Here is an 11,678-nt window from a genome sequence, read left to right on the forward strand (position 1 = left end):
CTCGGTGGGCCGAAGGGCCTGTTTCCACGCTGTATCTCTAAATTAAACTAAACCATCTGAACCGGTTACAGATGTGGGTGAGATGTACAGTCTGCTCATGGACTACACGATGACCCATATTATCCAATCAATCCCATGTCACATTGAGAAGCTCGAAATATACTTTGATTTACACTGCTTTTCATGAATTAATGATTCAAAAAATCATTTAAAATCCTCAGGCAATGGAATAATATATTTAACATAAATATGTATAAAAATTGTTTTGAAATTTTAGTTTCATAGAACCCATGGTCGGCACGGTGGCGCAGTGGTAGAGTTGCTGCCTCACAGCGCCAGAGAACCAGGTTCGATCCTGACTACGGGTGCTGTCTGTACGGAGTTTGCATGTTCTCCCCGTGACCTGCGTGGGTTTTCTCCGCGATCTTCGGTTTCCTCCCACACTCCAAAGACGTGCAGGTTTGTTTAGCTAATTGGCTTGGAATAATTGTAAATTATCCCTGGTGCGTGTAGGATAGTACTAATGTGCGGGGATTGTTGGTCTTTGTGGACACGATGGGCCGAAGGGCCTGTTTCCACGCTGTATCTCTAAACTAAACTAAACTACACAGTCTCCTGAACCTCATGTTGGTTTATCTCAGACCTCATGTACAACCTGTTTCTATTTAGAAACATAGAAACATAGAAATTAGGTGCAGGAGTAGAGGTCATTCGGCCCTTCGAGCCTGCACCGCCATTCAATATATCATGGCTGATCATCCAACTCAGTATCCTGTACCTGCCTTCTCTCAATACCCCCTGATCCCCTTAGCCACAAGGGCCACATCTAACTCCCTCTTAAATATAGCCAATGAACTGGCCTCAACTACCCTCTGTGGCAGAGAGTTCCAGAGATTCACCACTCTCTGTGTGTGAAAAAAAGTTCTTCTCATCTCGGTTTTTAAGGATTTCCCCCTTATCCTTAAGCTGTGACCCCTTGTCCTGGACTTCCCCAACATCGGGAACAATCTTCCTGCATCTAGCCTGTCCAACCCCTTAAGAATTTTGTAAGTTTCTATAAGATCCCCTCTCAATCTCTTAAATTCTAGAGAGTATAAACCAAGTCTATCCAGTCTTTCTTCATAAGACAGTCCTGACATCCCAGGAATCAGTTTGGTGAACCTTCTCTGCACTCCCTCTATGGCAATTTAGTTTAGTTTTGTTTTTAGTTTAGAGATACAGCGCGGAAACAGGCCCTTCGGCCCACCAGCGATCCCCGCACATGTACGCTACCATTCCTCTTCTCCTTCTTCTGTTGTGTGGCGTGCACAGCCTAAAGTTGTTGGACATTTCTGCACGTCGAGTTGATTGCATTAGTCGAAGCAGGGCGGTTACAATCTTCCACCCCACGTTGCCCGACACACACTAGGGACAATTTTACTCGTATAACGAGCCAATGAACCTACAAGCTTGGACATCTTTGGAGTGTGAGAGGAAACCGAGGATCTCGGAGAAAAACCCTCGCGGGTCACGGGGAGAACGTGCAAACTCCGTACAGAAAGCACCCTTGGTCGGGATTGAACCCGGGTCTCCGGTGCTGTGAGGCAGCAACTCTACCGCTGCGCCAAGGATGGCCAAGGTTGGACTTACAGGTAAATGACACGGAATGTCACACTTCACACTTGGTAAATCATCTCTTTCTTTAACAGAATACTCCCGATTATGATTTCATTCTGGATCATCATCCTGACCACAAGAACATCATCGTTGGGGCTGGATTCTCAGGTCGGTGTCGTTACACGCGTGATTTATTTCACACAGAGGGTGGTGGGTGTATGGAACGAGCTGCCACAGGAGGTAGTTGAGGCTGGGACTATCACAACGTTTTAGACAGGTCCATGGACAGGACAGGTTTGGAGGGATGTGGGCCAAACGCAGGCAGGTGGGACTAGTGTAGATGGGACATGTTGACCGGCATGAACTAGTGTGGGCAAGTTGGGCCGAAGGGCCTGTTTCCACAGTGTTTCACTCTACGCTAGGCTCCCTCAACAGCAAGAATGTCCTTCCTCAAAGTAGGAGATCAAAACCGCACACAATACTCCAGATGTGGTCTCACCAGGGCCCTGTACAACTGCAGTAGGACCTCCTCGCTATGAAGGGCAACATGCCATTAGCTTCCTCCACTGCCTGCCTGCTGAGTTTACTTCCAGTGACCGATGCACAAGGAATGTTAATGCCACTGCTGTATTGTCGTTACCTTTGTGACATTAACGTTACCGTCCTCTAATGTTATATGGAGTGGCCCTCTATGTTCTACACATACCAACTACAGCAAGTGACTGGAACTTTGTAATTTATCAGCCATCCCTGTAGCTCAGATACATTTTGTTGGCACGTCGGGGCAAAGATAGAACATGCCCCCAAGACACAAATGCAATCTGTAGCCAATTTATTATTTAAATTAAAATAAACCATCATCAACGTAAAAACTCTTCTAGGGCTGGTGCTTTATACCAATTACATACTCCGGCAATGTTGTCCAGCACAACTTCTATATACAACTATTTATTTCCTTGTTTGCTGACCAGCCCGGTCTAATGGATTTATAAATTACATTGCAATGGGAAATAACAAATGATCGTTCAAGACATCGTGAACATTTCTTTGACAAGTTTTATAGGCACTTATAGAGCGACCATCAATTTCATTGCAACGAGACAGACCGGGTGTAATTTAGACCAGCAAGCCGTATATAAGCCGCTCCCAGCTGTTCTGCAGCTTATATCTTAGGTGGACAAAAATGCTGGAGAAACTCAGCAGGGTGAGGCAGCATCTATGGAGAGAAGGAATAGGCGACGTTTCGGGTCGAGACCCTTCTTCAGACTGATGAGATGCAACAAGGTGATGATGATAAAGCAGTGTAGCAGAGGGGATGCCGTCCAGCCCACAGTATCTGTGTGAACCGTGGAGCCAAGCTCTGCCTCGCTACACGGGACAATAAACTAGATTAACCAGGGTGCTGAGTGACAGCAACATCTTCTGTTGCACCTTAGGTACAGGAGCTCCTCGTCTTGAGAAGAAACATTCGGCCAACACCCACCCTGCTCTTTAAGGTCAACTTAATAGGTTCCTTGTCATTAGTTGAAGACACTTGTTTTGTCTTATAGACAATAGACAGTAGGTGCAGGAGTAGGCCATTCGGCCCTTCGAGCCAGCACCGCCATTCAATGTGATCGTGGCTGATCATCCCCAATCAGTACCCCGTTCCTGCCTTCTCCCCATATCCCCTGACTCCACTATTTTTAAGAGCCCTATCTAGCTCTCTCTTGAAATTACCCAGAGAACCAGCCTCCACCGCCCTCTGAGGCAGAGAATTCCACAGACTCACAACTCTCTGTGAGAAAAAGTGTTTCCTCGTCTCCGTTCTAAATGGCTTACTCATAGAAACATAGAAATTAGATGCAGGAGTAGGCCATTCGGCCCTTCGAGCCTGCACCGCCATTCAATATGATCATGGCTGATCATCCAACTCAGTATCCCGTACCTGCCTTCTCTCCATACCCTCTGATCCCCTTAGCCACAAGGGCCACATCTAACTCCCTCTTAAATATAGCGTATATAACTCCTTAAATATAATTCCTTATTCTTAAACTGTGTGGCCCCTGGTTCTGGACTCCCCCAACATCGGGAACATGTTTCCTGCCTCTAGCGTGTCCAAGCCCTTAACAATCTTATATGTTTCAAAGAGATTCCCTCTCATCCTTCTGAACTCCAGAGTGTACAAGCCCACAGCCGCTCCATTCTCTCAGCATATGACAGTCCCGCCATCCCGGGAATTAACCCGGTGACCTTAGATCAGGGGTTCCCAACCTTTTTCGTCCTGTTTACCCCCCCGGCAACTTTACTAGCACAGTAGTAACAATGTTATCTCACTTATTTATGAACAGCTAATGAACAGATACTGGTGTACCAGAACCAGACACAGTCAGTCAATGAGAACAAATATGTACACATCCACAATCAACAAACTTACCCCCAGGGTCGGTGACATTTACCCACTGGGGGTAGTTTTACCCCAGGTTAGGAACCCTTGTCTGTGGACGTTGGAAAAGATAGAACATTGACAGTACAGCACAGGAACAGGCCCTTCAGCCCCCAAGTTATACTGTTCCCATCTGTCTGCATGTGATCTGCATCCCTCCATTCCCCCACACTTCGATGTGTGCCTGTCTACAATCCATCGAGCCCACGCCGACCAGCGATCACCCCGTACACTAGCGCTATCCTACACACGAAGGACAATATATCATTTACAGAAGCCAATGAACCAACAAATCAGTACGTCTTTGGAGTGTGGGAGCGACTCAGGTTCGATCCTGACTACGGGCGCTGTCTGTACGGAGTTTGCACGTTCTCCCCGTGACCTGCGTGGGTTTTCTCCGGGATCTCCCAAGACGTGCAGGTTTGTAGACTAATTAGCTTTGATAAAATTGTGAAAATTGCCCCCAGTGAATGTAGGATAGAACTAGTGTATGGGTGATTGTTGGGCGACAGGGACTCAGTGGGCTGAAGGGCCTGTTCTGCATTGTATCTATAAAGTCTAAAGGCCACCATCCCCCGGTTGACTTAATTCAGCTTTAGTTTAGAGATACAGCGTGGAAACAGGCCCTTCGGCCCATCAAGTCCGTGCCGACTGGCGATCCCTGCACACTATCACGCACACGTACGCACACTCACACACACGCGCACACACACACACACGCACGCACGCGCACACGCGCACGCATGCGCACGCGCACACACACACACACACACACGCGCACGCACGCACGCACACATGCACACACACACACACACGCAGCACCCCCCCCACACACACACACCCCCCCCACACACACACACACCCCCCACGCACACGCACACACACACACACACTCGGGGCAATTTAGAGAAATTCTGCTATAAATTCTACTAAATATCTTGTGCCGACCTGCACAGCTGCAGAGAGAATACAGATGTTTCCACACGCCCTGGGTTAGACCCACTTACCAAGTCTGCCTTCTCCTGCACGTGACCTCGATAGCTGACGGATCTGTCTTCAGACGATGGGTTTTATATAATGTTCCTTGTTAGTCCTGATTCAGAATATTTTCTTTCAATGTTCTGGCTGTCCTGTCAAAATATTTTAAACATGAGTAAACATTTCTGTCATGAAACCCCTTTAGTATGTGAGCGTGTAGATGAACAGGCCCAGACTGACATGTCACAGAGCTCTTTCATGGCACTCAGTGTCTGATGTGATCAGAACGCAATAACCAAAGAGATATGTCCAGGCTCCACGTAGATGCCACATCCAGGCTTAGTTTAGTCCCGTGTGCAGGAAGGAACTGCAGATGCTGGTTTAAACCGAAGATGCTGGAGCAAAAAGCTGGAGTAACTCAGCGGGACGGGCAGCATCTGTGGATATAAGGAATGGGTGACCTTTCGGGTCGAGTCTAAAGAAGGGTCTCAACCCGAAACGTCACCCGTTCCGTCTCTCCAGAGATGCTGCCTGTCCCGCTGAGTTACTGCAGCATTTTGGGTCCATCTTTAGTTTAGTTAGGTTTAGAGATACAGCGTAGAAACAGGCCCTTCAGCCCACCGTGTCCGTGCCGACCAGCGATCCCCGCACACTAACACTATCCTACACACACTAGCGACAATTTACATTGACACCAAGCCAATTTACCTACACACATGCACGTCTTTGGAGTGTGGGAGGAAACCAAAGATCTCGGAGAAACCCACGCAGGTCACGGGGAGAACGTACAAACTGAACCATCCAAGTGATCGGTGCAGATCCAAGCTTAGTCTAGCCTAGTTTAGTTTATTGTCACGTGTGCCGAGGTACTTGTTGCGTGCTATCCAGTCAACGCTAAGACAATACATGGTCCCAATCGAGCCATTCACGGTGTACAGATACGGGATAAAGGGAATAACGTTTAGTGCAAGGTAAAGTCCAGTGCAGAAGTGTGAAAACGCACACCTCCAGATTCAGGGACAGTTTCTTCCCAGCTGTTATCAGGCAACTGAACTACTCTACCACCAACTAGAGAGCGGTCCAGAACTCCCGGTGGCTCAGCACTTCAACTCCCCCTCCCATTCCCAATCCGACTTCTCTGTCCTGAGTCTCCTCCATGGCCAGAGTGAGCAACACCGGAAATTGGAGGAACAGCAACTCATATTCCGCTTGGGGAGCCTGCATCCGGCGGGCATCAACATTGAATTCTCCCAATTTTGTTAGCCCTTGCTGTCTCCTCCCCTTCCTTAGCCCTCGAGCAGTCTCCTCCCATCCCCCAGCCCTCGGGCTCCTCCTCCTCCCTCCTTCCTTCCCCCCGCCACCCCCTATCAGTCTGAAGAAGGGTTTCGGCCCGAAACGTCGCCTATTTCCTTCGCTCCATAAATGCTGCTGCACCCGCTGAGTTTCTCCAGCATTTTTGTCTACCTACTATCTACCTCATTGGACACCCTCGGACTATCCTCGATCGGACTTCATCTTGCAGTAAACGTAATTCGCATTATTCCCTTTATCGTGTCTCTGTTCACTGGAGACGGCTGGATTGTAATTGTGCACAGATCAGGAGAACCATAGTTAGAGTATGCAATGCTGCTGCTGAGATAAAGAGTTAAAAGAGCAGCATGACTGTAATGAATGAGAACAGACCCCCTTCTGGGAGCAGCCTGACTTCAACGCCAACGTGTCAGAGTATACATGAAGCCTGATATAGTAACATGATTACAGTCCTCTTTCTGATGATGACACTTCACTCATACAGTCTGTGACTGACTGACTGCCAGCTGAATATTATTCTATTTAAACCCAATCACGTACTAAATCTGTGTCCTTTCCCAGTCCTGCAAAGTGTGTCTTTCCTGTAAGTTGCTAAGGTTGTATCATTAATTTATTTCATGCATTTGGTATAAACAGATTGTCACGGTGGGGCAGCGGTAGAGTTGCTGCCTCACAGCACCAGGTTCAATCCTGACTACGGGCGCTGTCTCTACGGAGTTTGCACGTTCTCCCCGTGACCTGCGTGGGTTTTCACCGGGATCTTCGGTTTCCTCCCACACTCCAAAGACGTGCAGGTGTGTAGGTTAATTGGCTTGTTGTCAATGTAAAATTGTCTCTAGTGTGTGTAGGATAGTGTTAGTGTGCGGGGATCGCTGGTCGGAGCAGACTTGAGGGGCCGAAGGGCCTGTTTCCGTGCAGTCAACATTATTCTCACGCTTGACCAGGCAAAGTATTTTATTTAATTCTTTACAGCATGTGTGGAAACCTCATGTCCCTAGTGTGTGCGTAAAGGGCTGTCCCACTTAGGTGATTTTTTCGGCGACTGTCACAGTCATAGGAGGTTGCCGAAAAACCGGTGACTGGACCCCGCTACGACAATGTCTACAACAACCTATCTCCTAGCTACGTCAAGCAACGGCAAGCTACCGACAGCTGGCAGCCCATTAGGACGTCCACCTACGACCACACCTACGGCAACCTACGTCCACCTGCTACAAGCTACGACAAGGTAAAACAACTTAGTCGCCGGTACCTGTCGCGGGCAGACGTACGTTGACGCAGGAAGTCGCCAATGGAGTCCACCGAAGTCAGCGCCCGGCGACAATCTACGACAGCGCCTACGCCAAGCCAACGGTCGCCGACTCTCGCCAAAAGGTTTTGAACATTTCAAAATCCAGCGGCAACCAGAAAAACGCTACAACTCTTTGGGCGACTGAGGAGACGACTCACCACCGTACAGGCCACACCCCGGCGACCATGTGGTGACAGCCTAGTCACCTGTAGTCGGCTAAAAAATCGCCCAAGTGGGACAGGGGCATTAGTGTGCGGGGATCGTTGGTCGGTGCGGACTCGATGGGCCAAAGGGCCTGTTTTCGCGCTGTATTTCTAAACTAAACTATACAGAACCAGGGTTTTTTTTGTAGACACAAAGGCGCCGACACACACACACACACGGTTCCTCACTGTTAGTGTCTACGGTGGATCTGTGTCCTATAAGATGCTGGAGCACAAAAGTCATCGGAGCAGAAGTAGGAAGGAGATGAGGAGGAACTTCTTTAGTCAGAGGGTGGTGAATCTGTGGAATTCATTGCCACAGACGGCTGTGGAGGCCAAGTCAATGGATTGACTGATTCTTGATTAGTACGTGTGTCATGGGCTTTGGGGAGAAGGCAGGAGAATGGGGTTGAGAGGGAAAGGTAGATCAGCAAGCATTGAATGGTGGAGTAGACTTGATGGTCCGAATGGCCTCATTCTGCTCCTTATGACAGAGCAAGTCAGAGCACAATCATCATCATTTATTTTTATGGAACAGCTTGACCAGATGAAACGGTCAGACGGCTAAAATGAAGAGAACAATTCTAGCACAGGAAGAAAATGTTTATATTAAATATTTGTTCTTTATAGTTCCTGGAATGGCAGAACGTTATATTTAGCAGCCCCAGAATTTGAAAATGAGTTGATTATATTCTGCAGCTTGATAATCTTTCCTTACGAAATGTCTCACTTTATATTTTTAGGTCATGGGTTCAAGCTTGCCCCGGTGGTCGGGAAAGTCCTTTCGGAACTCTGCCTCGGAGAGAAGCCGTCGTACGATCTTTCTCCTTTCAAAATCTGTCGGTTCCACTTGAAGTCTGTGCTCTAGGGCAAAGGGGGAAAGATTTGAACGTTAACTCGCGTTAATAATTCACGCAGGGAAATTATTTTATCACGCAAAATGACGGCGCAAAGTAAAAGTTCCTGGTTCGGGAAATAGAGGAATTTGTGTAAATTGTTTTGTTTTTGGGAAATTACCTGGAGAATAAGAATATGCAGTTAATTAAATGGGAAAACACAAAGCTGATCGATCCATTGTCGGTCTTTTGGTGATTTTACTGGGTCTTGAAAACCATCCATTTACTGATCCACTATCTCTCCTGACCCCCTTTCTCCTGCCTTCTCCCCATAACACCACTACAAATCAAAACCCTATCTGTAATAATAATAATAATAATTTTATTTATAGAGCACTTTAAAAACAATCATAGTTGCAACAAAGTGCTGTACATCACTAATCATTGACAAAAAAGTTAATACACACCAAAAATAACAATCAAAAGAAATAGTAGGAAAAGACATGTAAAATAAAGAAACATCAAAAACACCAAAAACAGAAGCAAAGCCTCAGGCATGGTCAAAAGCCAGGGAGTACAAATGTGTTTTAACACTGGATTTGAAGATGGACAGTGAGGGGGCCTGTCTGATGTGCAACGGCAGGGTGTTCCAGAGTGCCGGAGCAGCAACAGAGAAGGCTCTATCCCCTCTGAGCCTCCGACTAGACCTCGGTACCTCCAGGAGCAGCTGTCCAGCTGACCTGAGGGACCGGGCAGGAGCGTATGGGTGGAGCAGCTCAGAGAGGTAAGGCGGGGCGAGCCCATTCAGAGATTTAAAAACAAATAACAGTATCTTAAAATGAACTCGAAAGTGCACCGGGAGCCAGTGTAGGGAGGCCAGAATTGGCGATATGTGCTCCCTCTTTTGAGTCCCTGTTAAAAGGCGAGCAGCAGCATTCTGAACCAACTGGAGACGAGCCAGTGAAGAACGAGCAACACCAAAATAGAGCGCGTTACAGTAATCCAGCCTAGATGTAATAAAGGCATGGATTACTGTCTCAAAATGCTGCCGCTCGAGAATGGGCTTCACCTTCGCCAGCTTCCTTAGGTGAAAGAAGCTGGACTTAACCACCGTCTGTCTTAAAAATATCCATTGACTTGGCCTCCACAGCCGTCTGTGGCCAAGAATTCCACAGATTCACCACCCTCTGACTAAAGAAATTCCTCCTCATCTCCTTTCTAAAAGAACATCCTTTAATTCTGAGGCTGTGACCTCTAGTCCGAGACTCTCGCACAAGGGGAAACATCAAATCTACATCCACTCTATCCAGGCCTTACATTGTAGAGTCCGCTGACTGGTTAGCACACAGAGAGTGGTGAATCTCTGGCACTCTCTGCCGCAGAGGGTAGTCGAGGCCAGTTCATTGGCTATATTTAAGAGGGAGTTAGATGTGGCCCTTGTGGCTAAGGGGATCAGGGGGTATGGAGAGAAGGCAGGTACGGGATACTGAGTTGGATGATCAGCCATGATCATATTGAATGGCGGTGCAGGCTCGAAGGGCCGAATGGCCTAGTCCTGCACCTATTTTCTATGTTTCTATGTTTCTAAAGGTGTTTCACCGTACCTCGGCACATGTGACAAGCCGTGTATGATCAGAAACTTTAGATCTTTGGACCCAGATTGCCATTGGAACATGAAAGGGCACCGTGGTATTCGGAGTGGTGAGCTACCTGCAGTGTATGTCGGTTCCCCTCATAGATTACAAGCAGAAATATTAATAAACCTTGCTGCTTATCTGCCACTCCAAGCATGGCACCAAAGAACGAGCTGCCATGGCAACTACCCGACTCAGAGCTACTTGTACATTGAAATGGGCCGATACTTACATTACAGTCGCTAATATTCCCTGTCATTAGATCAGGAAATTAGTTGCAATTTTAAGTTATTTTCTTTGTAATAACTAGTCTGATTCCAAAATTGCAGCTCGGAGATCCTGAGCTCTCCTGCAGACTGGTGCTGCCAGTTGCTTTCTTCAAGTTGATTGAGGTAAAGCGGTATTCTGAAGCGATGGCAGTCAAGAGGCTTTTACACAGGCACGTGGATCAGTTCACTTTAGTTTATTGTCACGTGTACCGAGGTACAGTGAAAAGCTTTTGTTGCGTGCTATCCAGTCAACGGTAAGACAATACACGATTACAATCGAGCCGTTCACAACTTACAGACCCACGATAAGGGAATAACATTTAGTGCAAGGTAAAACCAGCATACGCAATACAGAATACAAGTAGAATTAGGCCATTCGGCCCATCAAGTGTACTCTGCCATTCAATCATGGCTGATCTATCTCTCCCTCCTAATTCCATTCTCCTGCCTTCTCCCCTTAACCCCTGACACACGTATTAATCAAGAATATATCTATCTCTGCCCTAAAAATGTCCACTGATTTGGCCTCCACAGCCGTCTGTGGCAAATAATTCCAATCAAAGATAGTCCGAGGGTCACCAATGATGTAGATAGTAGTTCAGGACCGCTCTCTGGTTGTGGTAGGATGATTTAGTCGCCTGATAACAGCTGGGAAGAAACTGTCCCTGAATCTGTGCCTTGTACTGAACATTATTCCCTTATCGTGTATCTATACATGTAAACGGCTCGATTGTAATCGTGTGTTGTCTTTCCGCTGACTTGATAGCACGCAACAGAAGCTTTTCACTGTACCTCGGTACACGGGACAATAAACTCAACTGAATCTGGAGCTGTGCGTTTTCACACTTCTGTACCTTTTCCCTGATGGGGGAGGGGAGAAGAGGGGGTGAGACTGGTCCTTGATGATGCTGCTGGCCTTGCCGAGGCAGCGTGAGGTGCATTGCAGTTGCAATCCTCACTGTTACATCAGGAAATGATTAGCATTTTAAGTATTTCTTTGTATTGTGTAGTCTGATCCCCACATCTCTCACAGAGGCTAGTGATGCTTACAGCCTCCTCCAAGGTTCAGTTTAGTTTAGAGATACACCGCGGAAACAGGCCCTTCGGCCCATCGAGTCCGTGCCGACCAGCGATC

The 11,678-nt window shown here is 47.4% G+C and overlaps 1 protein-coding gene across 3 annotated transcripts in view; it reads left to right on the top strand.

The window, feature by feature from the left end:
• pipox (pipecolic acid oxidase) overlaps positions 1-11,427 on the top strand; it is a 37,883-nt gene extending 26,456 nt beyond the window's left edge. The window contains exons 7-8 of one of the 3 annotated variants that reach the window (XM_055658148.1): positions 1,689-1,764; positions 8,548-11,427. In XM_055658148.1, the coding sequence (XP_055514123.1) occupies positions 1,689-1,764; positions 8,548-8,672 (201 nt within the window). In that variant the 3' untranslated portion in view covers positions 8,673-11,427. The remainder of the gene's footprint in view (positions 1-1,688; positions 1,765-8,547) is intronic. The other 2 variants (XM_055658145.1, XM_055658146.1) reach the window with 2 other exon arrangements.
• The last annotated feature ends 251 nt before the right edge of the window (positions 11,428-11,678 follow it).

The sequence above is a fragment of the Leucoraja erinacea genome, chromosome 28 (assembly GCF_028641065.1).
Source record: "Leucoraja erinacea ecotype New England chromosome 28, Leri_hhj_1, whole genome shotgun sequence".
NCBI lineage: Eukaryota > Metazoa > Chordata > Chondrichthyes > Rajiformes > Rajidae > Leucoraja > Leucoraja erinaceus.